Source organism: Erythrolamprus reginae, chromosome 5, assembly GCF_031021105.1.
Source record: "Erythrolamprus reginae isolate rEryReg1 chromosome 5, rEryReg1.hap1, whole genome shotgun sequence".
Classification (NCBI taxonomy): Eukaryota; Metazoa; Chordata; class Lepidosauria; order Squamata; family Dipsadidae; genus Erythrolamprus; species Erythrolamprus reginae.
In genome coordinates, this window is record NC_091954.1 from 56213015 (window position 1) to 56240208 (window position 27194).

A 27194-nucleotide genomic window follows, 5' to 3' on the forward strand; every position below is an offset into this window, starting at 1 on the left:
GAACTAAGACATCTCCCCCAGGCTTTTATATTTTATGTTTGGTATGTATGTGCTGTATGGTTTTTAATTGTTGGGGTTTTGTATATCTTTTTATTATTAGATTTGTTCTATTGTTCTATTGCCTTTTTATTACTGTTGTGAGCCACCCCGAATCTTCGGAGAAGGGCAGCATACAAATCTAATAAATAATAATAATAGTGGTTAAGGTAGCAGGCTACAAACCAGAAGATTGAATTTTAGTCCTGTCTTAACGGGCTGGGTGGCCTGGGTGACACAGTCTCAGCCCAACTTAATTCACAGGGGTTTTTTTGTGGGGAAAACAAGAGGAAGGAGTATAAGCATTGTCGCCACCTTGCATTGTTGATAAAAAAAAGTAAAGGCAGGATGTAAATAAATAGAAATAAATAAATAAAATAAAAAGCCATATAGATATATATTCACAGTATATTTGCCCTCTGGAACCAACTCCCCCCGGAGATTAGAATTGCCCCCACCCTCCCTGTCTTTCGTAAACTACTCAAGATTCATTTATACCGCCAGGCATGGGGGAGTTGAGATATCCCTTCCCCCTAGGCCATTACAAGTTATGCATGGTATGTCTGTGTGTATGTTTGGTTTTATAATAAGGGTTTTTAGTTGTTTTATTATTGGATTGTCACATGCTGTTTTTATCATTGTTGTTAACTTCCCCGAGTCTACGGAGAGGGGTGGCATACAAATCCAATAAATTATTATTATTAAATTATTACATGGAGAGCAATGTTGTGTAATTGTTAAGGAGCCAAAATGAGTTAGGAAGACCTAGATTCTAGCCTCTCTTTAGCCAAAGAATCCAGCTGTTTGTATTTGAATCAGTCATTCTGTCTTTGACTGGGGGGTAAAACAAAACCCCACCACCATTTATCTATCAACTCTTACTGCAATGGTGTGATAGATGGTGCTCCCTCATTTTCAATAAACAGCCTTCATCCTACACTGAATAAATTTGTTGTGAGTTATTCCAAATGAGCATGTCAATGAATGAGATAGACATATTTCATTATAATCATCTACAGCTATCAATATCAAGAATGATTCATTTATAAATTTTTAATAACATTAATTCTGCAGAATATTGAAAAGTTTGGATCAAGTATTTATCTTTCTAATACTGATAAATAAGGGCACAAAGAATCAGCTTTCTTTGTCAGGTGTAAATTTCCAGATGATAATGGCCCAATTGATTTAGAAAGTTGTTAATAGAAGCTGATATATGCACTCTAAAGCACATCTCATATTCTGCAGAATAGGCAAAAAAATCTTATAGTGGATATTGCTCAGTTATTGATGTATTCATGAACAAAGTATTCTCTAAAAGCAGAAAGCTTGAAAATACTTTTTCCACTTTAGCTTATTTAACACATTTTCATGATTTATTTTAATCTTCCAGTTGTTTAGTAACTTTAAAAATATGTCACAAGTGTGCTTTTAAAGCTACATACTGGTGTTCATATGGAACACCAGAAATGGAAACAAAGACCTCTAAGCCAGTTGCTATTTTCAAAGAGAATAATATTTTAGGGACTGGCAATATATGTGCACTGCTCAAAAAAATAAAGGGAACACTTAAAAAACAGAATATAACTTCAAGTAAATCAAACTTCTGTGAAATCAAACTGTCCACTTAGGAAGCAACACTGATTGACAGTTAATTTCACACGCTGTTGCGCAAATGGAATATTCAATGAGAATATTTCATTCTTTCAGATCTAGGATGTGTTATTTGAGTGTTCCCTTTATTTTTTTGAGCAGTATATATTACAATTGTCTACTGCTCTCTTGTCCCTCTCTGTTATGCCCTGACCTTCACTGTGCTTCTGCTTCTTATATTTATCATACTATTAAATTATGCATTTGAAAGCTCTTCTCAAAATCTCTTGACTAATTTATAGGTGGGCATCATAATCTATTCTTTTGCGTGGTTTTATTTATTTTCGTATTGTGAGGTACAACATTTAGATTTATTATTCTAGAGGCAAGATGAATGTGCCTTTCAAAGATTTCATAATGGAAAAGCTGTGAAAAGAAAGATCACTATGCTTTTGAAGCAATTTTTTAAATTGGATTTTCGAAGAGGACAGATGAATATTAACTAACTATTAAAATTTAATTATATTTTCCTGTTTTAAAGGTTTGGATAATTTTTTTTTGAAAATATAGAGAAGCTTCATAACTAAATATCACAGATCTTAATTTTTTTATTTTGAATGACTACTTAGGGGCAATTGAATAACTCCTTGATTTGATATCAAAGAGAGTTCTAGGAATATTTCATTATTTTGGAACAATTGTGTAGTTAGAAAATAGACCACTCAAAGCTTATATTGTGAATCAAGACCATCTGAGGATAATAGATCTGTGCTATTTGATGAAGATTAAGGATTCATTCAACTGACCTTGAAATATAAGCATAGGAAGTAAGACACACTGGCAATTCAGTGAAGCAGTGGAAGTGATGTGCCGGTGCCTGGAGGCTGTTGGGGTCTGGATAGGTGTCAACAGACTCAAACTCAACCCTGATAAGACGGAGTGTCTGTGGGTTTTGGGTTCCAAGGACAATCCCATCTGTCCGTCCTTTACCCTGGGGGGGAATCACTAACCCCCTCACAGAGGGTCCGTAACTTGGGCGTCCTCCTTGATCCACAGCTCACATTAGAGAAATATCTTTCAGCTGTGGCGAGGGGGGCGTTTGTCCAGGTTCGCTTGGTGCACCAGTTGCGGCCCTATTTGGACCGGGAGTCACTACTCACAGTCACTCATGCCCTCATCACCTCGAGGCTTGACTACTGTAATGCTCTCTACATGGGGCTACCTTTGAAAAGTGTTTGGAAACTTCAGATCGTGCAGAGTGCAGCTGCGAGAGCTATCATGGGCTTTCTTAAATATGCCCATGTCACACCAACACTCTGCAGTCTGCATTGGTTGCCAATCGGTTTCCGGTCACAATTCAAAGTGTTGGTTATGACCTATAAAGCCCTTCATGGCACCGGACCAGATTATCTCAGAGACCGTCTTCTGCTGCACGAATCCCAGTGACCAGTTAGGTCCCACAGAGTTGGCCTTTTCCGGGTTCCGTCAACTAAGCAATGCTGTTTGGCGGGACCCAGGGGAAGAGCCTTCTCTGTGGCGGCCCCGACCCTTTGGAACCAACTCCCCCCAGAGATCAGAGTTGCCCACACCCTCCTTGCCTTTCATAAGCTCCTTAAAACCCACCTCTGTCATCAGGCATGGGGGAACTGAGATATTCTCTTCCCCCTAGGCTTACAAAATTTATGCATGGTATGTCTGTATGTATGATTGGTTTATTAAATTAGGGTTTTTAAATTAACTTAAATATTAGATTTGTTTATATTGTCTTATTATTGTTATTAGCCTCCCCGAGTCTGCGGAGAGGGGTGGCATACAAATAATAAATAAATAAATTCTGATAAATCACTGAACCTGTTCTTTCCGTCTGACTTTTTTGGTCTAGGAGAAACAGTTTTAGAAGCTGGTCCAGAAGTAGGGAGTCTACTTCCCCATTAGTAGGAAGAAAATCTGATTGGATTATGTCACTATATCATCAGGTTCAATTATGATTTATTTATTTATTTATTTATTTATTTTATTTGATTTGATTTGTATGCCGCCCCTCTCCGAAGACTCAGGGCGGCTCACAACATATCAAAGAAAACATAACAATACATCTGGATCCAATTAATGTAATAAAAAAACCCCTAAAAGTTCTAATATAATTAAAAACATTCATTACCATTCACTCCATGAAACACACTAAAACACTCGTTGGTCAGGGGGGAAGATCTAATGATCCCAGGCCTGGCGGCATAGATAAGTCTTTAAACTTTTTCGGAAGACCAGGTGGGTGGGGGCAGTGTGAATCTCCAGGAGGAACTGATTCCAGAGGGCCCCACAGAAAAGGCTCTTCCCTAGGTCCCACCAACCAATATTGTCTGGTTGATGGGACACTGAGGAAGCCAACTCTGTGGGACCTGACCGGATGCTGGGATTTGTGCAGCAGAAGGCGGTCTCGGAGGTAATCTGGTCCAATGCCATGTAGGGCTTTGTAGGTCATGACCAACACTTCCAGAAACACATCGGCAGCCAATGCAGTCCACAGAGTAATGGTGAAATACGGGTAGCCGCCCCGAGTCTGTGGAGAGGGGCGGCATACAAATCTAATAAATAAATAAATAAATATGCCTTGGAAGGCCCATAACCACTCACGCGGCTGCATTTTGGACGATTTGAAGTTTCCGAACACTCTTCAAACGTAGCCATAATATCTCTCTAAGGTTTTGGATGGAAACTTTCCCACCCTCACCCCCAATTAAAAATGCCAGGGAATTAATTTTGGACTTTCTGCATGCGAAACAGATGCTGTACTGCTGAACATTGGCAGGCAGAATAGCCAATAGGCAGATATTACGGGAGATGGCGTGAAACAAGATACAATATCTACTGCAACATTTATTGTCATAACGTGACTGGATTAAATGTAGAAATGTTCATACTTAGACTTAATGAATTCACTGAGAAAAGATGTGTGTGCGAGTGCATGCACACACACGCATGCACATGCACCTTCATGACAGCGTCATCCAGCAACTGGACTGCTTGCTTCAGTTTTCTTGGCAGGATTTCATAAGTGGCTTGCCATTGGCTGTTCCCTAGGACAGTGTGAAGGTGAGGGGCCCAGGATCACCCAATTGGCTTTGTGCCTAAGGTAGAACTCACAAATCATCTAGCCTGGTGTTTTAACCATTAACACACTGGTTTTCTGAAGCATGTTAGACATATTTAATTCAATTACCTTTGTTATTGGTGCATTTGCTCTAAGCATCATGCTCTGATTCCATTATTTGATTTTTTTTTAAAAATGTAATATCACAGCAAGGTACCTAGCCAACTTTATCTGGTCTTCAAATCTATCCAGACTTGGGCCTCATAATTATACAGGAAACTTGCAAGAAATTCAATGCAAAAGGAAAACTTTAAATAATTAAAAAACCAAAATTATATTAAAAGATAACACATTTAAATTTTTAGTTTATCTTGACTTTCCTGATTCACTTATTTTCATTAGATAGGAAAAGAAATAGCCTTCATCTGTGAGAAAAAGAAATATTTTGAAATTGGAAAGGAATCTATTTAAGGAAAGTATTTTATATCACAATTCTATCATAAGATGTTGGGTAGTTTTAATATTTTCCTCTTATTTTTATACAAACATTTAGAATGTTGCTGCCACCTAGAGGATTGAAATTTAATAATATGTAAAGATCAATTAGACATAGACATAAAATAACATTATTGTCACTTTGAATATACATTAATTGGCATACATTAAAATGGAATTTCATTGCATATAGCTCTCAAAAGAAATGACAAAAGAAATACACACACACACACACACACACACACACACATACTTATCCCTATACCCACATACATTATGACACAGAGAAACAAGTCTCAAAATATATGACTAAATAAATACATACATACATTCAAACATACATACATTATATACATATACATAATTATTCATATCCACATACATTATATGACACAGAGAAACAACACAGTCTAATTTGGATGTATACATGTATGTGATGAGAAAAATGAATTAGTTGCGCAAGGGGGAATAGGATCATCAACCTTTTAGGAAAATATATTTATTTCTAGAAAGCATATGCAAAATGAAAATTAAAATGGAGAAAAGTAAAAGTAAAATGTAGAAATTATATGGGAAATTGAGATAAATGAATAAATAGCATTGTTAAACCAGCATATAAATTTTGAATCATCATTAGGCAAAGCTGATAGAAAACCGGTGCTGCTTTTCAAGGAGGATCCTTCTGTAAGGATACAGAGAGAGAGAGAGACAGAAAGAGAGAGAGAGAGAGAGAAATGTATGTGTATTGTATATATAATGTGTATGTATATAGATACTGTATATTTATTAATATTTTTGTGTATTTATCTATGAAAATTTCTATAACATTCAGAAAGCTTTTATTATTGAGCTGTTTTAAAATGATGACAAGTGGCTTAATCTGATAGTAAGTAAATATGGATCAGTACATTGAGTAACCTGGTATATGTGTCTTGATTTCTTTGCAGATTGTGCAGGCTGTGGAAGAGATATAAAAAATGGACAAGCCTTGCTTGCTTTGGAAAAGCAGTGGCATCTTGGGTGCTTCAAGTGCAAAGCCTGTGCAAGGGTTCTAACTGGAGAATACATCAGCAAGTAAGTCCATGTAGAAAATAAATGATTTGACAGGATTTTTAAACAACTGGAATTTAAATCCTTTACTATCATGAAGAGGACTCAAAATATCTGTTCTTTATTCAGGCGTGAATAATTTTATCTGCCCCGCAGAACTTATTCCTTTAAAGAAAGCATCATGTGAGCCATGCAGAGGGAGGGGGGGAACATTAGTATGTTATGTGACATCCTATCAGAACATGTAGTAAGATATTCTATTCTCAGAATGCTGAGAACAAACTTGTCAGATGTATACGTTTACTTGATATTGTTCCTGCTCTGTCATATTGTTCTATGGGGCAAAATTAGCCCAAAAGATGGCTGCTTAATGAGTTTACTAGCTGAAGAAAAAATTAAACCTGGATTTTATTTGTCACAATTCAAGACGTAGTGTTTGCATTCTTTGACTGTCAAAAAATGTACTTATGTTGAATGGGTGTCAAGATATAGCTGATCAGAAATTTGAGAAGCTATCTTTAATGCTATTAGGTACACCATTATTATCACCTTCCTTGTGTTCAACCCAAAATATGAGGACATCAAAGGGAATGGATATAAAATAATGTTAAATAATGTTAAAATAATATTCTATATAATATTAGTGAAGCTAATTTTTATCTTGTGGGTTACATTCAGAGATGGTGCCCCTTACTGTGAAAAGGACTATCAAGTTCTCTTTGGGGTCAAATGTGAAGCCTGCCACCAGTTCATCACTGGGAAGGTCCTAGAAGTAAGTAATAGGCAACTCTATGTGTATCTATTTGTTATATACATATTTCCAAAATGTATATGTGTATACAGTGTTCCCTTGATTTTCGCGGGTTCGAACTTCGCGAATGGCCTATACCAGGGCTTTTCAAAAAATATTAATTAAAAAATACTTCACGGTTTTTTTCCTATACCATGGTTTTTCCCGCCCGATGACGTCATATGTCATCGCCAAACTAATAATTTTTGCAAATAAATAACAAAAAAAAATTGTTAATAAATAATTATGTTTATAAATATCGGGATCACTAAGTGTCTTATTCATTGGTGAGTACCAGTAATAATGGTGAGTAAATGTTTGTTAAGGGAATGGGAAATGGTAATTTAGGGGTTTAAAGTGTTAAGGGTTGGCTTGTGATACTGTCCATAGCCAAAAATGCTGTATTTACTTCCGCATCTCTACTTTGCGGAAATTCGACTTTCACGGGCGGTCTTGGAATGCATCCCCCATGGAAATCGAGGGAACGCTGTATTTAGTTATGTATAGTTTATGTTATACAGGAGCAAAAGGTACAAATTTTTAATATAAATAGGCTATGACAAATTATATGCTTACATATACAGCCCATAAGAAACTTGAGTAACACAAAATAACAGTCAAGTAACTCTATTAATTTGTTGTGGTCATCTATAATAATAACAACAACAGAGTTGGAAGGGACCTTGGAGGTCTTCTGGTCCAACCCCCTGCTGAGGCAGGAAACCCTACGCTACATTACTTGATGGTTATTCAACATCTGCTTAAAAACTTCCAGTGTTGGGATATTCACAACTTCTGGAGGCAAGCTGTTGCACTGATTAATTGTTCTGACTGTCAGGAAATTTCTCCTTAGGTTAGGGGAATCAATTGAGAAGACCTGGGGTCACACACGTCCCCTGGCATCGCTCCATGCCCCCCGGGGCCCCGCCCCACTATTTGAGAAACACTGAGTTATAGTATCGCTCCACGCCTCCCGGGGTCCCGCCCCACTATTTGAGAAACACTGAGTTATGGTAAGGAGTACTATAATAGTAGGAAGTAAGCACCAGAGGGCAGCACCATATTTTGTAACGAAGTGATTGATTGTATGGAAAGAGGCTAATTAAATATTGAACCTCATTTTTTTCATAATAGTTTTAAATATAATACAAGCAAGACCTTCTTTACCTTAGAAAATGTACAATTTTGTTTTGAGAAGTAGGGGAAGGCAGCTAAAGTAATTTGCATTTTTAAATTTAATTTTAATTGAATATTTATTTTAATAGATTCTAAATGTTTAGCAAAATGTTTTAAAATGCCAAAACAGTGTAGGATATTTAAATTACAGTGAAAGAGGACAGAAAACATACATCAATGGAAATATACTAGTTTAAACTGCCTAGGTTTTTGACCTGAAGTTGAAAAAAAGCCAATTGTGTTTCTAATAGGAATGTCTTCCCCAGTTGAACGGCAATTCCTTATAAAAGAATTGCTATTTTGTAAGGAATTGTAAAGATAAATACAAAGGGTGTGGATCAGTTTTGGCCAAATGTAGAATCTCAAGATGGAATGAGAGGTTTTGGAACATTTCTTTCCTTGGGAGTGGAATTAATGAGCTTGAGTTCACTTTATTGAAATTCTGGGCCTCTAGGATACTCACATTCTGATTTGTTTATCCAGAACATTGTTTCATTACAAACTAATAAGGAAGCAGCTTCCACCACAAAATAGTTTTGTGCGTGTGCATGTGTGCAAAAAAATGAATATTTGGGTAATGAATCATAGAGGGAATTGTGATTAAAACAAAATACCCTTATTCAAGTCAATCAAACATCATAGTGAATGGAATACTTTTGAAAATTTAGAAATGCTTTATTTAAATGTTCTATACATCATACAAACCACACAAAGATACAACAGATTTATTTTAAGGTATATAACATAACACATTTATTTCTGGCACATCTTCTAACAATCTGGGATATAGAAATTGTCTAAACACCAATTTCTTTGCTAAAAAAAAGAATCTTGATCTACCAGTCTAACTTTGTGCAACAGGTAGATTATTTTATGCAAGGTTGGATTTCTGTTTTGGGTGTGGGTGAGAACAAGAGATGCCTGTTGTGTCTATTGTCATTTTGAAGAATCCAGATCCAGGCCTTTGCCATTGCAAGAGTGCAATCCCAGGGCATTGCCCATCACAGATAGAATGGCCATCTATAGGAGAGCAAGAGTTTAAATGACAACATTACAATATGCACAAAACTGTCATCGGAGCCACCGTGGTCACTGTAGACCAGTGATGGTGAACCTTTTTTTCTTTGGGTGCCGAAGACCATTGGCGTGCAGTATCATGCATGCACGAGTGCCCACACACACAATTCAATGCCTGAGGAGGATGAAAACAGTTTCCCAACTTCTGGTGGGCCCAGTAGACTTGTGTTTCACCCTCCACAGGCTCCAAAGGCTTCCCTGAAGCCAGAGGACAGTAAAAATGCCCCTCCCCATCCCACCGGAGGCTCTCTGGAAGCCAAAAATGCCCTCCCAGAGCCTCTGTATGAGCCAAAAAACAGCTGGCCAGCACACACATGCACGTTGGAGCTGATCTAGGGCAACGGCTCACATGCCAGCAGATATGGCTCCGCGTGCCACCTGTGGCACCCATGCCATAGGTTTGCCATCACTGCTGTAGACAGTTAATTCTGTATCCGATTCTTGTAGTAGCTTTGAACTTAAAACTGGGTTTTTAAAGACCACATGGGAAGTTATATTACTTATTTTCAGTTCAGGAAAGATACTTGACTGGCATTGCATGCCACATTTATGTATTTCTATCTTTCCCACGAGAATTTGCTTAATTAGAATTACATCAATATTTTTCCCTTAAGGAATGAAATTTCACTGAAAAAGAATTAAGCTGCCAAATCTGAAATTACAATGAGCGCAACCTAGTTGCTAACCCACTTAGATTGCAGATTTAGTAATGAACTTGAGCTAAATATTTGCCAGGGAAAACTGAATGCATTAAACACCTAATAAAAATAAATACATCATACCAATTTCTCTCTGATTTCAGGTTGTTTTCCAAGATCCGTTGCAATAATCCAAATTATATGTACACAGTAAACATAGTATACACAGCTGAGCTGGGTTCTAAATTTTTTTTGCTACCAGTTCTATGGGCATGGCTAGGTGGGGGCATGTGACTTAGTGGGCGTGGACAACTTGTCATCATTCTCACACACTCAGTCACATGACAACCCCCCCCCCCATCTATCCACGTCCACTGATACGGTGGCAAAAAAATTTGGGACTGTGACAGAGGGAAGGGGGTGGGGAAGAGAGGGGGAAAACTCCCCAAAATAGACTGCTGGAGGATTTAGGGTGTGGAAAAGCCATATGTTCCCTTGAAGGAATCGAAGATTTATTTTGCAGCCCAGAGGACACATCTATTTATAAATCTAGTGGGTGGGGGCAGAGGCAAATGGAAGGAAAGGGTGGACGATAAGAAAAAATACAGGTGATGTGCTGGACTCTGCAAGCAGGGTGGGAGAAAGGGAGGAAAGTTCACCCCATCCTGGCTTGAGACAAGGAGAGGAGAAGGAACCAGTTGCAACCCCCAAAATACCCCCAGCATGGCAGGAGTCATGGGAAACTTCAGAGCATGGATTGCACATGCACGCTTGTTGCCTACAATTATGCGTGTTGCCCCCCCCCCACACACACACCTTGGGTTCCTCTTATTGCAGCTTAGGTCCAGAGAGGTTTTCCAGCTGGGTCCTGTCTGCTCCTTTTACTTGCCACCCTGAGAGCCGGGGTGGCGCAGCAGGTAGAGTTCTGTACTGCAGGCCACTGAAGCTGATTGTAGATCTGTAGGTCAGCGGTTCAAATCTCATCACAGGCTCCAGGTTGACTCAGCCTTCCATCCTTCCGAGGTGGGTAAAATGAGGACCTGGATTGTGGGGGCAATATGCTGGCTCTGTAAAAAAGTGCTGTTGCTAACATGTTGTAAGCCGCCCTGAGTCTAAGGAGAAGGGCTGCATAAAAATTGAATAAATAAAAAATAAATAAAAATAAATAAAACAGCTGCTTTTGCTAGGGATGGGGCAGGGCAGGCCACGAGATGTGCATTTTACCAGAGACTGGCAACTGCAGATCTTGCACCTTTTTCAGGCTTTTCTTTTAAAAATCCCACCTCTACAGATGAGCTTGAAAACATCCAAGGTTGTTTCAGGAAGGGGCAGTTGGGCAGCATACTCCCCCTTCCCTGGGTGCCTGCAGCCTTGGAGACTGCAGAAGTTTTTATTTACTTGCAAGGCCCAGGAATTGCTCCAAGGCTGCAGGTGTCCAGGGAGTAGGGGGAGAGGCTCCCTCACTACCCCCTCCCAAAGCCAGATTCCAAGCTCAGCTGGAGCAACAGGCGTTTTTTTAAAAGAAAACCTCCAAAAGCCACAAATCAGGAGCTACCAGTAAGATGCAAATCTCACAGCCCTCCCATGCTGTATCCTACCTGCCAAATTATGCCCCACTACAAGGCACACATTTTAGCAGAGACTGGCACCTCCGAATCTTGTGTTTGTGGGTGGATCTTTAAAAAACCCCAGCCTCTTCAGACTAGCTTGAAAACTTCAGAGGTTGCTTCAGGAGGGGCAGTCAGACAGTGTTTTCCTCCCTCGGCAGCTGCAGCCTCGGAGCCTGCAGAAATTTTATTTAATGTGTAAAGGCCAGGAGTTGCTCCAAGGCTGCAGGCACCTGGGGAATGGGGAAAATGCTGCCCCCTCCCAAAGTTCAAGCTTGGCTGGAGGGACTTTTTTTTAAGAAAACCCCCCAAAAGATGCAAGATCTGGAACTGCCAGTCTTCAGTAAAATGCATGTCTCATGACCCTTATGCCCCATTCCCTGGCCCACCTGCCACCCCCAAGTTGCACGCCACTATGAGACGTGCATGTTACTAGAGACTGGCAGCTCTGGATCTTTTGGCTTTTTCAGGGTTTTCTTTTTTAAAAAAAGCCTCTCCTGGTGCCTGGTGGGGGGATGTTGCTCGACTGGCTCTTCAGAGGTTGCTTTGGGATGTGGCAGTCAGGCAGCATTTCCCTCCCACCCCCCGAGTACATGCAGCCTTGGAACCTGCAGCAAGAGGCTGCAGGTGTCTCAGAGGTAGTGGGGACATTGTCTGACTGCCCTCTCCTTAAGCAAGGTTTCAAGCTCGGGTGGAGAGAGAGGTGGGGTAGACAGGCAGGGTGAGCAAGCATCAGGCGGGCAGGCTGAGCAAATGGGGACTGGTGTGGCCAGGTTGCCGTTCTTCTGGTTTGGAGAACCAGTACTTATTTTTATTACCAGTTCTATAAAACCAGTCCGAATTGGCCGGAAACTACCTCTGATACACAGTATATATAGAGGAATACATTAATTAGTATTGGCTGTTAAATGTTCTGTTCACATAATGTTGCAGTATAGCTTGATTACCAAGTACTATCAAGATACTTGAAAGATATTCAAAGATTATTCAAAGATAATTGAATTAAAGGCAATTTTTTTAAAAATCAGTTATAAATGTAGGGACTCTTGAACATGAACAGAAGAGATTTAGATTTATCTTATAATATATATTAATTTAAGAACATAAAAAGTAGAGTTTATTGAATTTCTGTTTATTTTAGAAGAATTTATCCTTTGCTTTGTTTTGTACTAAAAGGAAACCTACTATATTTTTTGGAGTATAAGACGCACCTTTCTCCTCCCTAAAAGTGTCAGAAAATTCTGGTGCGTCTTATACTCCAAATGCAGCTTTTTTGCAGGCTTTTTTCCCCAGCCCTAACTAGGTGCTAACGATATTCCCAGCTCTTATCTTGCAGGTTCTTTTCATTGTTACTGTCTGCGAAGAATGCTTTCCAAACTCTAAGTCTTTGCAGAGTTTTTCTCATTATTCTAACTTGCTCCAAGTAAGTTTCTTTCCAGCCCTAACCAGGTGATAAAGATGTTCCCAGCTATTACCGCTTGCAAGCTCTTTCATTTTTACTTTCTGCTAGGAATGTTTTCCAAGCCCTGTCTGCAGTTTTTTTTTCATTGCTCTAATTTGCTCCAAATGTTTCTTTCTAGCCCCAATCAGGTGCTAATGATCTTCTCAACTCTTACTCACTTGCAAGCTCTTTCACTGTTACTCTCTGTGAATGATGTTTTCCAAACCCTATCTTTGTAGGGTTTTTTTTATTGTTCTACTTACTCTGAATGTTTATTTCCTCCCCTAACCAGGTTATAACAATGTTCCCAGTTCTTACTGGTTTGCAAGCTCTTTCATTGTTACTCTCTCCAAAAAAGTTTTTTTTGAAGCCCTAACCAGAGGATAAAATAATATGCAGAAACTGACCAGATTAAGGATGCGAGCCAGATCAAAATCTGGAAAGCAGATTCTTTTCCCTATTTTCCTCCCCAAAAACTAAGGTGCGTCTTATACTCCGGTGCGTCTTATACTCTGAAAAGTCCCAAGGCCCTAGCTTCAGCAGGAACCTTCTGAAGCAATATTCTTAACAGCTCTACTAAAATTACTGCATCCTACTTAGATAAATGTTGACAAATGGTACTGCCTCACCTTAAGCAATAGGCATCCCCTTTTCTTTTTTCCATAATGGACTAGTCCATTTATTGCTAGCTGAAAGTGAAAAGCTAGAAAAATCTTTCTGTTTCTGCATTGTGAATGAGTGATCAGGACCAGACACATAGTTGCAATTTTGAAAGAAGAAAGTGGTATGCTTTGGATTAGGAACAATATTACCAGAGTTTTTCCTATAATAAAATGATCTGGAAGTTATTTCATGTCCGCAAGATGACTCTCATGGTTATTTGAGAGAGACAAATGGAAGATGCAAGTCATTGAATGGTGAAGCTTTAAAGTATCAAAGAAGTCTAGCAGAAGGTAAATTAATCTTCCTAAGAGAAATGTTGAATATGCCGCATTACAATTATTTAAATAAAGCATGCCGCTTTAAAGGAAGAGTTAAATGGGGGAAGAAGGTTAGGGTGATTAATCCAACTGTTGTTACCATACAGCAAACAAACAATCAGAACAAATTACATTTATATGAATTTGTTGTGACTTCTTGTCTTGAGAAGTATAGTTATCAAACTCTGACAGTGCAAGGAACAAATAGTGTGTGTTTGTTAAAACTTTTAAAATTTCCCATTAACCAGTGCTATTTCTATTCATTCTTAAAAATATGACACATGGGCAAATGTTTCTCTATTTAGTTTATATATAAAACAGCCCTGAATACATTTATGGAAAAATTCAAAAAAATAATACATCAGTGTAGGAGAAATATTAGAGCCCATGTACCTACTTTTAAGTAAACATATAGAAGGTGAGAAGGTAGTTATAATTCATGTATACTTCAATGAAAGATATTTTATTTAATCTAAAACTGATAGGTTGTGTAAATGCACACACATAGAGAATCATTACTCATGAACATGGAGATAGATAACAGACTAGTTTTAATCATTAGGATCTGAAAATGTATGTACAATTTATGAATTTGTTTACAAAGATACTCTTTTAAAGAGATACATTTGTTGTTTTTCACTATTGTAATTGATTATGCACTGTTTTTAAAGAGAAGTAGTATATAAATGTTTTGAGATAAGTAATTATTTCTAGAAGACATTTTATGGTATCTATCTATATATAAATACTGATTACAGTTTTTGTTTTTGATAAAAAGTGTGTGATTCTGATCTACTGCAACCAATATCATGTCTACAGATATTTCAGTTGCAAAAAGATTTCAAGATAATGCTTCACCATATTTCAAATACAAGATTTCGAAAAAGTATCAGTAAAGGCTTTGAGGCAGGGATTTGAGTACCAGTTCGTGACTTGATTTCTATCAGCATCAACCAACATATTTGCAAATTGATAATGAGGACCAATAGAGGACATTGAAGCAGAACCTTGCTTACATTTTATGAAATCAAGATAATGTTTTTGTAGAAGCTTGTGACCATTGTGGCATTTAAGGACAGAGAGAAAAATTTCTGTGAGCTCTTTTCTGAGATTTATTTATTTATTGATTGGTTGGTTGGTTGGTTGGTTGGTTGGTTGGTTGGTTGGTTGGTTTAGTTATATATTTATTAGGGGTTTTTAAATAATTTTTTTATTATTTTGTGTCTCAAGACTTTGAAGTACATAATACTCCCTTCTCCTCCTATTTTCTCCACAATAACAACCCTGTGAGATGTATTGGACCAGAAAGAGAATGTCACCCATCTGGCTTCCATGTCCAAGGCGAGACTAGAACTCAAAGTCTCTTGGTTTCCAGCCTGATATGTGGTTGGGTACCTCCAAATACCTTTTCTTCCTATTTAGAATGGTTTTAGAATACTTCCTTCCTTTTTTTCTCCTCTTCTTTCTTCTTTGAAATTGGGCTAGTAGATAAAGTTCATTATACATATGTAGTATTTATTGTATCCACAATCCAGTTTATTTAAATGGGTTAAGGGCTTTTTAGGTTAAGTATGGACATGTGGCATTTGGATTCAATTTCTGGAAAGTATGAAAATCCAGAAGTAAGTTGCAGCTGCTTTAAAATGTTATAGACAGATCCTTCCTTTTTATATTCCAAAGTACTTTTCAGAGTCTAAATCCAAAGCGAGAGATCCTTGGTGCTCTCTGAACTTGGTTGTTTCCTTGCAAACGTTTCATTACCCAAGCTAGGGTAACCTCATCAGTGCTAATCATGATCACTACTAGTACTTATGTAATCACCTAGCTTAGGTAATAAACTGTCTGCTAGAAAACAGCCAAGCTCAGAGAGCACTTGCTTATTGACCACTCAATAAGCTAGGACCACCATAGCTGAGTTTACATGTCATTATTACATCATGGATGAATGTGATCAGGGAATATGGTATAATGAATTTTGAATTGGCTGGGAAATTATCATACTGTATTTGCTGCCAACCCAGTTTGTCATGTAAATCTTTAAGAACCCTCTTTAAGAAAAGAATTTACAAGCAGTTAGCTGCTTTTTCAAGTCAAAGAGAAAATTGATGGGTTTTTTTTGTTTTTTTAATTTATTTTTAATTTATTTTATTTATTCATTTGTCCAATATACAAATACATAGGAAGAAAAATAGATATGTGATAATATAAAAGAGGGTGAAAGTGAACTTAGAGGAGAGGATATATGAAAGGAAGAGAATATATAAGATAGGTGAAAGAAGACAATTAGACAGGGGACGAAAGCCACTCCAGTGCACTTATGTACGCCCCTTACTGGCCTCTTAGGAACCTGGAGAGGTCAATCATGGAGAGTCTAAGGGAGAAATGTTGGGGGTTAGGGGTTGACACAATTGAGTCCGGTAATGAGTTCCACGCTTCGATAACTCGGTTGTTGAAATCATATTTTTTACAGTCAAGTTTGGCGCGGTTCGTATTAAGTTTGAATCTGTTGTGTGCTCTTGTGTTATTGCGGTTGAAGCTGAAGTAGTCATTGACTGGTAGGACGTTGCAGCATATGATCTTGTGGGTAATACTCAAATAGTGTTTTAGGCGCCGTAGTTCTAGGCTTTCAAGGCCCAGGATTGTTAGTCTATTTTCATAGGATATTCTGTTTCGAGTGGAGGAGTGAAGGGCTCTTCTGGTGAAATATCTTTGGACATTTTCAAGGGTGTTGATGTCTGAGATGTGATATGGGTTCCAGACAGATGAGCAGTAGTCTAGGATGGGTCTGGCAAAAGTTTTGTAGGCTCTTGTGAGTAGAGTGAGATTGTCTGAGCAGAAGCTGCATAGGATCAGTACTATCCTATTTTAAAGTGTGACAGAAATGAAATCAGGAAGAATCCATTTTCAAAATCTAGAAACACTTGCTAAACAATTCTACAAATACTTTTTTTAAAAAAAAATTATCTTGCTCTTGTCTATCATCTCTATTTTTTTCTTACTCTGAAGGAATCATACTATTTTCAACTTTCCTCATAGTTTTGATAAATGAGTAAAGGAGTCTACTGTCTCGCAATCTTTTTAGTGCAGTACTGTATATCCATTTTCAGGAGACAGGCTGGGGACTGAATGACAACGTTTAACAAGCCACAAGATATTATAAACACTCCACCTTTATAATGGAAATATAAAGGCGGAGTGTTTACTGTATTCATCATTTCCACATCTTTGAAGTTTTGACTGGCTACTTATGCAGTGCAGAGAATTCTGGGAGAATACATGAAAACAGATCTGTAATTGTCCCTGGTACCCATTCATTAAGGAGATCAATGGGAGTCTGTTGCTTGAGAGCCCTTTAATTTACTTACATAAGTTCAGTCAGACATTTTTGTCTGATTAGTGTTATCACTGTATATTTACAAACAAGCCACATTAAACATAACTCTCTTTGGAAAAATAAAAAAATATTGCTTTTTCTTTTATTTTGTTAAATAATTCCGTAATAAGTTAGTCCTCTGGGCTTCCTCCCAAGAGAGGGACTATCTTACACTGATAGTGCTATTCTGAAGCATACGTAGTACTGACATTTTCCCCTTGCAGGAAGCATGTATTAGATATATATTTTTTGTTACTCAAGTAGAGAAAAAGGTTTGCAGAATCGTACCCCAAGATTTTATAAGGAAGCTCAGTGTTGGGATATTTAAAAGTAGCAAGTGAGAAACCAATTAAAAAAAAAGATGATCCAAAGAAGATTATACACTCAGGGAAAATTATACACTTCTCAGTTCAGTGTCTTTTTTGGGAAAGCAAAAATGACCAACCTCATAGAATAACAAACAAAGAGAAATTACCAAAGAGTCTCCAATAATAAGCATGCATGCATGGGGGGAGAAAATGAGTGTGGGAGCAATATATAGCTTGGGGGGGGGGGATTGGTTCCATAGAGCCAGGGCGGCCACAGAGAAGGCCCTCCCCCATGGCCCCACCAACCTATATAGTTTAGTCAACAGGACCTGGAAAAGGTCAACCCTGTGTGATCGTATTGGTCTCTGGGAGGTATATGGCAGGAGATGGTCCCATAAATAGTCCTAAGTCATGTAGCGTTTAATAGGTAACCAGCAACACCTTGAATTGTGACCGGAGACCAGTGTTCCCTCTAATTTTTTGGGGGGGTGGGCGGAAAAGTATAGTGTCTGAGCGGCAGTCCCTTCGGGACTGGGCAGCACTCTTTCCCTCTCACTCTTTCCCTCTCGGCTTCTGGGCAGGTTTGAAAAACTCTGAGTTGATGATGATTTTTAAGTGAGCCATTGCTCGCTGCTCAGCTTAGAGGGAACTATGCCGGAGACTAATCGATAGCCAGTGCAGCTCATGGAGCATTGACAGCTTGTGCGGCTGCATTCTGGACTATCTGAAGTCTCTGGACACTCTTCAAGGGTAGCCCTATGTAGAGCGCATTGCAATAGTCAAAATGGGAGGTGATGAAGGCCTGAGTAACTGTGCATAAAGTTTCCTGGTCCAAAAAGGGCTGCAACTGGTATACCAGGCGAACCTGGGGAAAGGTCCTCTGGCCACAACTGAGAGATGATGATAAAGACTCGGCTGTAGATCCAGGAGGACACCCAAGTTGCGGACCTTGTCTGAGGGGATCAAAATCCCCCCTCCATGATAGACAGACAGATAGAATAGTCCTTTGAAGCAAATGCCCATAGTCACTCGGTCTTGTCTGGGTTGAGCTTGAGCCTGTTGGCTCCCATCCAGACACTTACAGCTTCCAGACACCGGCACTGGCACATCACATCCACCACTTCACTGAATTGGCATGGGGTGGAGATATTATCCCTTTTCATTTTCCTTGATTAAATCCACTGATACAATTTTTCCCATATGTTATAGTAATTCAAGTATTTTTGTCCCCTTAGTTCTATCCATTTTGGTGCAGTCATAATTTTTTTTAGCTATTAGACTTTCTATATATACTTCTGAGTATTTCCAAAACTGTGCAAACACTATTTTGGCTAGAATTGTTATAGGTAAAATCAAATGTATAATATTGTTATTATAGTTGTTTTTAAATATTCCCAAAAGAAGGCACTCTGATGTGAATTCTATTGTTACTTTCATTATTTCCTGTAATCATTTATGTATTTTTGGACCGATATATTTTATTTTTAGGACACAACCACTACATATGAAAGAAGTTGCCTTGTGTTTTTGTACATTTCCAACAATTTGGGCTCAAATTTTAATATATTTTAGCTAATCTAGTTGGGGCTAGATTATTTTGTAATTTTTTTTTATATGATGCTGATTTAGTAAGTTTAAGATTTCTATTCCAAACTTGTTCCCTGTCTGCCAAGTGCTATATTTTGTCCCCATGCAATCATGTGCCCCTTAACTATATATTCTGTTGTTTCATATTGTAATACAATATGAAAATTTAGAAATGATTTCCGGATCTGTCAACAATTATCCAGTTTGTTTGTTTTTTTGCTCTATTTCCATTCTGTTTTCTTCCATGTCTTTCTTATATCGGGACTGTATTTGTACATACGGCCACCAATCAATATTTATATTTGGTTCACCTAATTCTTCTCTGCTTTATAATTTTCCAGTTCCATCCAAAATATCCTTATACTTAATCATTTTGTTTCTGTCTATTGCATTTGGATATATAATTGCTTCTATTGTGGACAGCCAATTTGGAATTTTAATGTGGGGTTTTTTTTTAATCTCCCACCAAATTGTAATTAGTGTATCTCTAATAATGTGTCTATGGAAATACAGTGGTACCTCAAGATACGAACCCCTCGTCTTACGAACAACTCGTGATACGAACCCGGGGTTCTGAAAAATTTTGCCTCTTCCTACGAACTTTTTTCGAGTTACGAACCGGCGTTCGGAGACTGCTGGGAAGCCGCGCGGCTGTTTTAAAAGGTGACAGCCGGGCGGCGGGGCTTCCCAGAAGCTTCCTGAACGCCGGTTCGTAACTCGAACAAAGTTCGTAAGAAGAGGCAAAAATTTTCTGAACCCCGGGTTCGGTTCGGGAGGTTGCTGGGAAGCCCCCCAGCCCGGCTGTCACCTTTTAAAACAGCCGCGCCTCTACCCAGCTGTCTCCTGAAGCCGAACGCGGAAGTTTGGCTTTGGCGTTCGGCTTCAGGAGACAGCTGGGAAGCAGCGCGGCTGTTTTAAAAGGTCGCAGCCGGCCTGGGGGGCTTCCCAGCAACCTCCCGAACTGAACCCGGGGTTCAGAAAAATTTTGCCTGGCCGGCTGCGACCTTTTAAAAGAGCCGCGCCGCTTCACATCTGTCTCCTGAAGCCGAACGGCAAAGCCTAACTTCCGCGTTCGGCTTCAGGAGACAGCTGGGAAGCGGCGCGGCTCTTTTAAAAGGTCGCAGCCGGCCTGGGGGGCTTCCCAGCAACCTCCCGAACCGAACCCGGGGTTCAGAAAAATTTTGCCTGGCCGGCTGTGACCTTTTAAAAGAGCCGCGCCGCTTCCCATCTGTCTCCTGAAGCCGAACGGCAAAGCCGAACTTCCGCGTTCGGCTTCAGGAGACAGCTGGGAAGCGGCGCGGCTCTTTTAAAAGGTCGCAGCCGGCCTGGGGGGCTTCCCAGCACCCCCGAACCCTGAACCCGGGTTCGGGGGTGCTGGGAAGCCTCCCAGGCCGGCTGCGACCTTTTAAAAGAGCCGCGCCGCTTCCCATCTGTCTCCTGAAGCCGAACGGCAAAGCCGAACTTCCGCGTTCGGCTTCAGGAGACAGCTGGGAAGCGGCGCGGCTCTTTTAAAAGGTCGCAGCCGGCCTGGGGGGCTTCCCAGCAACCTCCCAAACCGAACCCGGGGTTCAGAAAAATTTTGCCTGGCCGGCTGCGACCTTTTAAAAGAGTCGCGCCGCTTCCCATCTGTCTCCTGAAGCCGAACGGCAAAGCCGAACTTCCGCGTTCGGCTTCAGGAGACAGCTGGGAAGTGGCGCGGCTGTTTTAAAAGGTCGCAGCCGGCCTGGGGGGCTTCCCAGCACCCCCCGAACCCTGAACCCGGGTTCGGGGGGGTGCTGGGAAGCCCCCCAGGCCGGCTGCGACCTTTTAAAAGAGCCGCACTGCTTCCCATCTGTCTCCTGAAGCCGAACAGCAAAGCCGAACTTCCGCGTTCGGCTTCAGGAGACAGCTGGGAAGTGGCGCGGCTCTTTTAAAAGGTCGCAGCCAGCCTGGGGGGCTTCCCAGCACCCCCCGAACCCCGAACCCAGATTCGGGGGGGGGGGGTGCTAGGAAGCCCCCCAGGCCGGCTTTCACCTTTTAAAACAGCCGTGCGGCTTCCCAGCAGTCGTCGGAAGCCGTTTTTTTTGCGGGGGGGTTTTGGTTGCACGGATTAATTGACTTTACATTGTTTCCTATGGGAAACAATGTTTCGTCTTACGAACCTTTCGTCTTACGTACCTCCTCCTTGCACCAATTAAGTTCGTATCATGAGGTATTACTGTATTTAGGAATTTTGTCTTTGCTCCATAAGAAAGAATGCCATCCAATTAGTAGGTCATGACCTTCTAAAGACAAAATTCGACTATTGTTTAGATTGATCCAGCCCTTTATCCATACTAGTGATGTTGCCATATGATATGTTTTTAACTATTGGATTTGTATTGTTCTGTTGTTGTGAGCCGCTCCGAGTCTCCGGAGAGGGGCGGCATACAAATCTAATAAATAAATAAATAAATAAGATATCTTTTCCAGTTATTCATGTAGGAATTCACTTGAATTCCTCTCTTTAAATTTTTGTCCCAAATATTTATTTGTCTGTATGAGTCTTATCTATGCAAACATCAACACAAGTTAGAAATAATAAGGGTAACAGTGGGCACTTTTACCTGGTTGTTTTTCTCATTAAACAACTCATGCCAAGTACTGTATTCTACTTGTTTTAATTTTTGCTATATGCCATTGATAGCCTAAATATAATCAGAATAACTCCAGGTTTGGAGTATAAAATGAAGCAGAGCACAGGCAATTGCAAATAGAGTAGAAATAGAAATATAGTAGCTTCATGTGTCAGTAAAAATAACCATTTTCCAAATGGTTGGATAGAATTATTAAAGTAGAAGAAGTAAGGCCAGCTGTTCAATCGTAATATTATAAAAATGTATTATTTGGCCAAAAGTAAAGATACGTTTGTAATTAACCTCTCCCCCAGATCCGTTGGCAGTCAAGTAGCCCTTGTGATGTCTCATAATGTGTATTTCTACATCCCAATGGCAGCTCTTTTGGAAAGAAGTGCAGAATGAAGTCAGAAGTATTAGAAAACTATGTTCTCTTACTCAGCCAAAGGAACAAACATCCCTCACAGTATTGTACAGCGTTTCCAAGATTAAAATGTACAATTGTTCAAAAAGCATATAAATGCTTACCATATATCATTTAGAAGTAGCATGTAATTCTTAACAGTTACCACTGTTAAGGAGAAAAATCTTGCATAAATTTGAAACAAAGGCTTAGCTTAATTTATAGTCACATCTTATCATGAAAATTAAGCCTGCAATTCCTTTTTTTCTAATTGATTCCGAGTCCACGGAGAGGGGCGGCATATAAGTCCAATAAAATTTTTTATTTATTTGTTTGTTTGTTTATTTATTTATTTATTTATTTATTTATTTATTTATTTATTTATTTATTTATTTATTTATTTATTTATTTATTAGATTTGTATGCCGCCCCTCTCCGTAGACTCGGGGCGGCTAACAACAATAATAAAACAACATGTAACAAATCTAATATTTAAAATATTTTTTAAAAACCCTTATTTAAAAAACCAAACATACACACAAGCATACCATGCATAAATTGTATAGGCCTAGGGGGAAGGGAATATCTCAGTTCCCTCATGCCTGACAACAAAGGTGGGTTTTAAGGAGCTTAGGAAAGGCGAGGAGGGGGGGCAATTCTGATCTATGTGGGGAGTTGGTTCCAGGGGGTCGGGGCCGCCACAGAGAAGGCTCTTCCCCTGGGTCCCGCCAAATGACATTGTTTAGTCGACAGGACCCAGAGAAGGCCAACTCTGTGGGACCTAACTGGTTGCTGGGATTTGTGCGGCAGAAGGCGGGCCCGGAGATATTCTGGTCCCATGCCATGAAGGGCTTTATAGGTCATAACCAGCATATTATAATATTACATATTATAATGAATTTATCTTTATTTTTGTACTGTGGTATGAAACAATGTTACATTTATGTAATTTTGATGTTAGTTGGAACTTTGCCAATTTTCATTCTGTCTGAAGTAAAATAGAATCACAATATTTTGATTCATGGGATAAATATATTAATGAAAAATACCAAATTAAATCGAAGTTCTAATGAAAATACAAAAATAATTGTATGAGAAAAACACAGAACCTAAATTGCAATATATAGATATTTTAAAACTGCCTTCTTCACTTCCGAAAGCTTGCTCTTCTTTTGCCACTATCAAACGCAATAACAGTCAGTGAGTGGTGAGAGTAAATAGAATAAAAACGCTAGGTCAATTTATCTACAAAGAAAAATGTGTGCTAATTATATTCATTAATAGCAGAGGAAATAAAAGGGGAGAGATTTTTTAAAATGCTGTAAATAAACCATGGACTTAAGAAAAGTCACAGAAAAAAAGAAATATGACATTACAAATCTGTATACATGACACTACTTCATTCAACTGATGGGACTTGCCTTTTCAAAATGTGTAGTATGTTGGCTTTAGAAAGTGCAGTTCATTAAAAATAATAACTTATGAAAGGCTAAGATAGGGTAGCCTCTTACCTGGCACTGTGCCATTTCTGTATAAGATCATGTAGATCACATTTGATTCTCCACACTTATATTTTCTGCAGGCAGGAGACAAACATTACCATCCAAGTTGTGCACGATGCAGCAGATGCAACCAAATGTTCACAGAAGGAGAAGAAATGTATCTGCAAGGTATAGAAATTATGTATTGATATGGCTATTACCTATAAAGCCCTTTGAGATATGATTATCTTAAGAACTTCCATAATTCCTTCTCATCCTGTACAAGTGAAAAAAGTTGTTATTGTCCAGGTCCCATCCATTAAAAAAGCAGGTTCTAAGGGATCTAGGAAGCTCACTTTTTCTATCACAGTACCAGCATTCCAGGAACATATTAACAGGGTTTCAAGACTGAACTAAGGTTCAGAATTAATAGAACTGTTTTGCTTTCAGTATGGATTTTCTTTCATCATTTTTTTTCTGATTCTGACCTATGTAAAAATATTGCCTTGCTTCAGTTTATATCCCTCTCCAGGTGTGTTATTAGGAAATAATAAATAAGGGTTAAAATATTCATCAACATAGAATTTCCTGAATCTAAACACAAGTAAATTAACTTTTTTCTTTTTCTTTTTCTTTTAAACCAAAAATAAGTACAGTAGTACCTCTAGATACGAGCTGCTCCACATGCGAGTATTCCAAGTTACGAGCCACGGTGGGAGCGAAATTTCTGTTTCAGATCCGAGCTCAAATTCGGGATACAAGCCGAACTTCCACTAGGTGGCGCAAGAATCCTTGCTTCTGGTTATCTCCGCGGGGAAGTCTAAAGCCATTTGTTCCAGATACGAGTTGATCGACATACGAGCTCCGTTCTGGAACGAATTAAACTCGTATCTAGAGGTACTGCTGTACCAGAATTTACTGCAGGAAAGCAAGTTTCTTCTAATGCTCTTGTGACTATTAACATATTTCTATTATTTATCAGCAACAAAAAAGGACAGAGTTTGGTTGTTTTTTTAAAAAAAAATTCTTAAAGAATAGTGCAAAACAATATGATCTGGAAGTTTAAAGAAGAAACTCCAGTTTGAGTAGTGTATTCATTGAATACTTGCATTAGATTTGTCTATGCGCCAAATAACATGGAAATTTTTGTCATATCTTCCTGTTGAATAAGAATCTTGGCTTCTGCCTTAATCCAGTCTAAATCTAAGTTCTGCTCATAGAACTTAATTTTCCTTTTTCCCCACATGTCCTATTGCCTTGCATCCGAGATCTGCTGGGATCTCCCAAATCTGTCTCAGGGAAACATTTCAATCTTCTGAGCCAAGTTAGGGTGGCCCAAAAAGGCTCTGGGAAAGGCACATCTAGTCTGCTAATAGATCCATGGAGGTGAGAGGACAATATGATTAAAAAGACGTTTGTTTATGGAGAAGTTTATTCAACTCTAATGTTTGATTTAGTCTGATGTTTCTGAAGCTAAGTAAAGGAGAAGCAATACACCTATTAATTTTGACGCAGGGGGCTTTGACAGTTATTTTTTCCAGCTGAATCAATGTGGAAACAAGGGCATGGGAAACAATAAATCTGCCAAAAGACTTAACTGTTTGAGATATGGATCCATCATTATTATTATTATTATTATTATTATTATTATTATTATTATTATTTATTGGATTTGTATGCCGCCCCTCTCCGGAGACTCGGGGCGGCTAACAACAATAATAAAACAGTATACAAAATAATCCAATACTAAAAACGATTAAAAACCCATTAATATAAAAAACCAAACACACATACAGACATACCATGCATAAAATTGTAAAGGCCTAGTGGGAAAGAATATCTCAGTTCCCCCATGCCTTACGGCAGAGGTGGGTTTTAAGTAGCTTACGAAAGGCAAGGAGGGTGGAGGCAATTCTAATCTCTGGGGGAAGTTGGTTCCAGAGGGCCGGGGCCGCCACAGAGAAGGCTCTTCCCCTGGGTCCCACCAAGCAGCATTGTTTAGTTGACGGGACCCGGAGAAGATCCACTCTGTGGGATCTAACTGGTCGCTGGGATTCGTGCAGCAGAAGGCGGTCCCTGAGATAATCTGGTCCGGTGCCATGATGGGCTTTATAGGTCATAACCAACACTTTGAATTGTGACCGGAAACTGATCGGCAACCAATGCAGACTGCGGAGTGCATTGCAACCAATCCATTGACATTGCACTGTGTGCTGCATACTTGCTTCTGGGAATTCTGCAGTATGTGATTAATTGTACATAAACAAAATATTACAAAATTGAATTTAAGTCTTCTTTAAAAAGGAGACTGATTCAAGTCAGGATGCTACTGCAGAAGTTTTTACGGTTAATGAAAGTGGGAAGAATTAATCTCCCTATTGAAATGTAATATGGTTTATCTTGTTCTTTTTCGTAATAGGTTCTACAGTTTGGCATCCTGACTGTAAACTGTCTACAAAGGGAGATGAAAAGCTAAGGGTAAGAAGTAATTTGCATTTTCTGAATTCAGTAAATTTGAAAAACTCCTTTTTATAATTGTACTGTTGATCTTTTTTTTGCGCTTGGTAAATTTAAAAAAATGATTTTATGTGATTCCTTTAGAAATTAGATGGCACTTTGTAACTTTGAGGAAATCTTTGCCTCAGACTCTGATTTTAATTTAGATAGTACTGTAATTGGAATGCTGACATTACAAATCTTTTTTACAGACTTAAAGATGTGATCCTGTCAAATAACACATCCTAGATCTGAATGCATGAAATATTCTAATTGAATACTTTGTTCTGTACAAAGTTGACTATGCACAACAGCATGTGAAATTGATTGTCAATCAGTGTTGCTTACTAAGTGGACAATTTTATTTCACAGAAGTTTGATTTATTTGGACTTATAGTCTGTTGTTTAAGTGTTCACTTTATTATTTTTTTTGAGCAGTGTATAAAATCTGGCAATTTATGTATTTTTTCATCTGAATTCCATTAAACAAAAAGGAATAATGAATCATTTGAATTCAGAACTATGCTATAAACTGACAATATAATCCAATATATTTATAGACTTGCATACTCAAAACTTATAGAATACTCTTCCATATGTGGGTGGAACAACAGGATATTGGTCAGATTCTATGAAAAATATATAAAAAAATAAAAACATTCTGAGTTTCTGAAAAACATTCATGTAACATTGCATGATATTTTTACAAATTTTTATTGCCTTTCTAGGAACATAGGTAGTATTTCAATGTCCCAAACAAGACCTTGGACAAAACTGTTGTGCATTTCATTATTGCTTTAATTCCATATGTCATTTTGACATTTCTCCCTTTCTACACCCTTACACTGTCATAAAGTTCAGCAGTTTACACATGTCATAAATACATCAATTAACCTCTATCATTTTAAAATTTCAAGGTAATATATTCGATTCATACCAGGGGTGAGTTCTAACTTACCTTGCTGCTGGTTTGCTTTG

At 38.8% G+C, this 27194-nt stretch overlaps 1 protein-coding gene across 10 annotated transcripts in view; it reads left to right on the forward strand.

Annotated features, from left to right (window-relative positions):
• Nucleotides 1-27194, forward strand: part of ABLIM1 (actin binding LIM protein 1) — a 236356-nt gene that overhangs the window by 150520 nt on the left and 58642 nt on the right. For all 10 annotated transcript variants that reach the window (XM_070752656.1, XM_070752659.1, XM_070752651.1 and 7 more), the window contains exons 5-8: nt 6163-6289; nt 6944-7037; nt 23822-23909; nt 26140-26198. In XM_070752656.1, coding sequence (XP_070608757.1) covers nt 6163-6289; nt 6944-7037; nt 23822-23909; nt 26140-26198 — 368 coding nt within the window. The remainder of the gene's footprint in view (nt 1-6162; nt 6290-6943; nt 7038-23821; nt 23910-26139; nt 26199-27194) is intronic.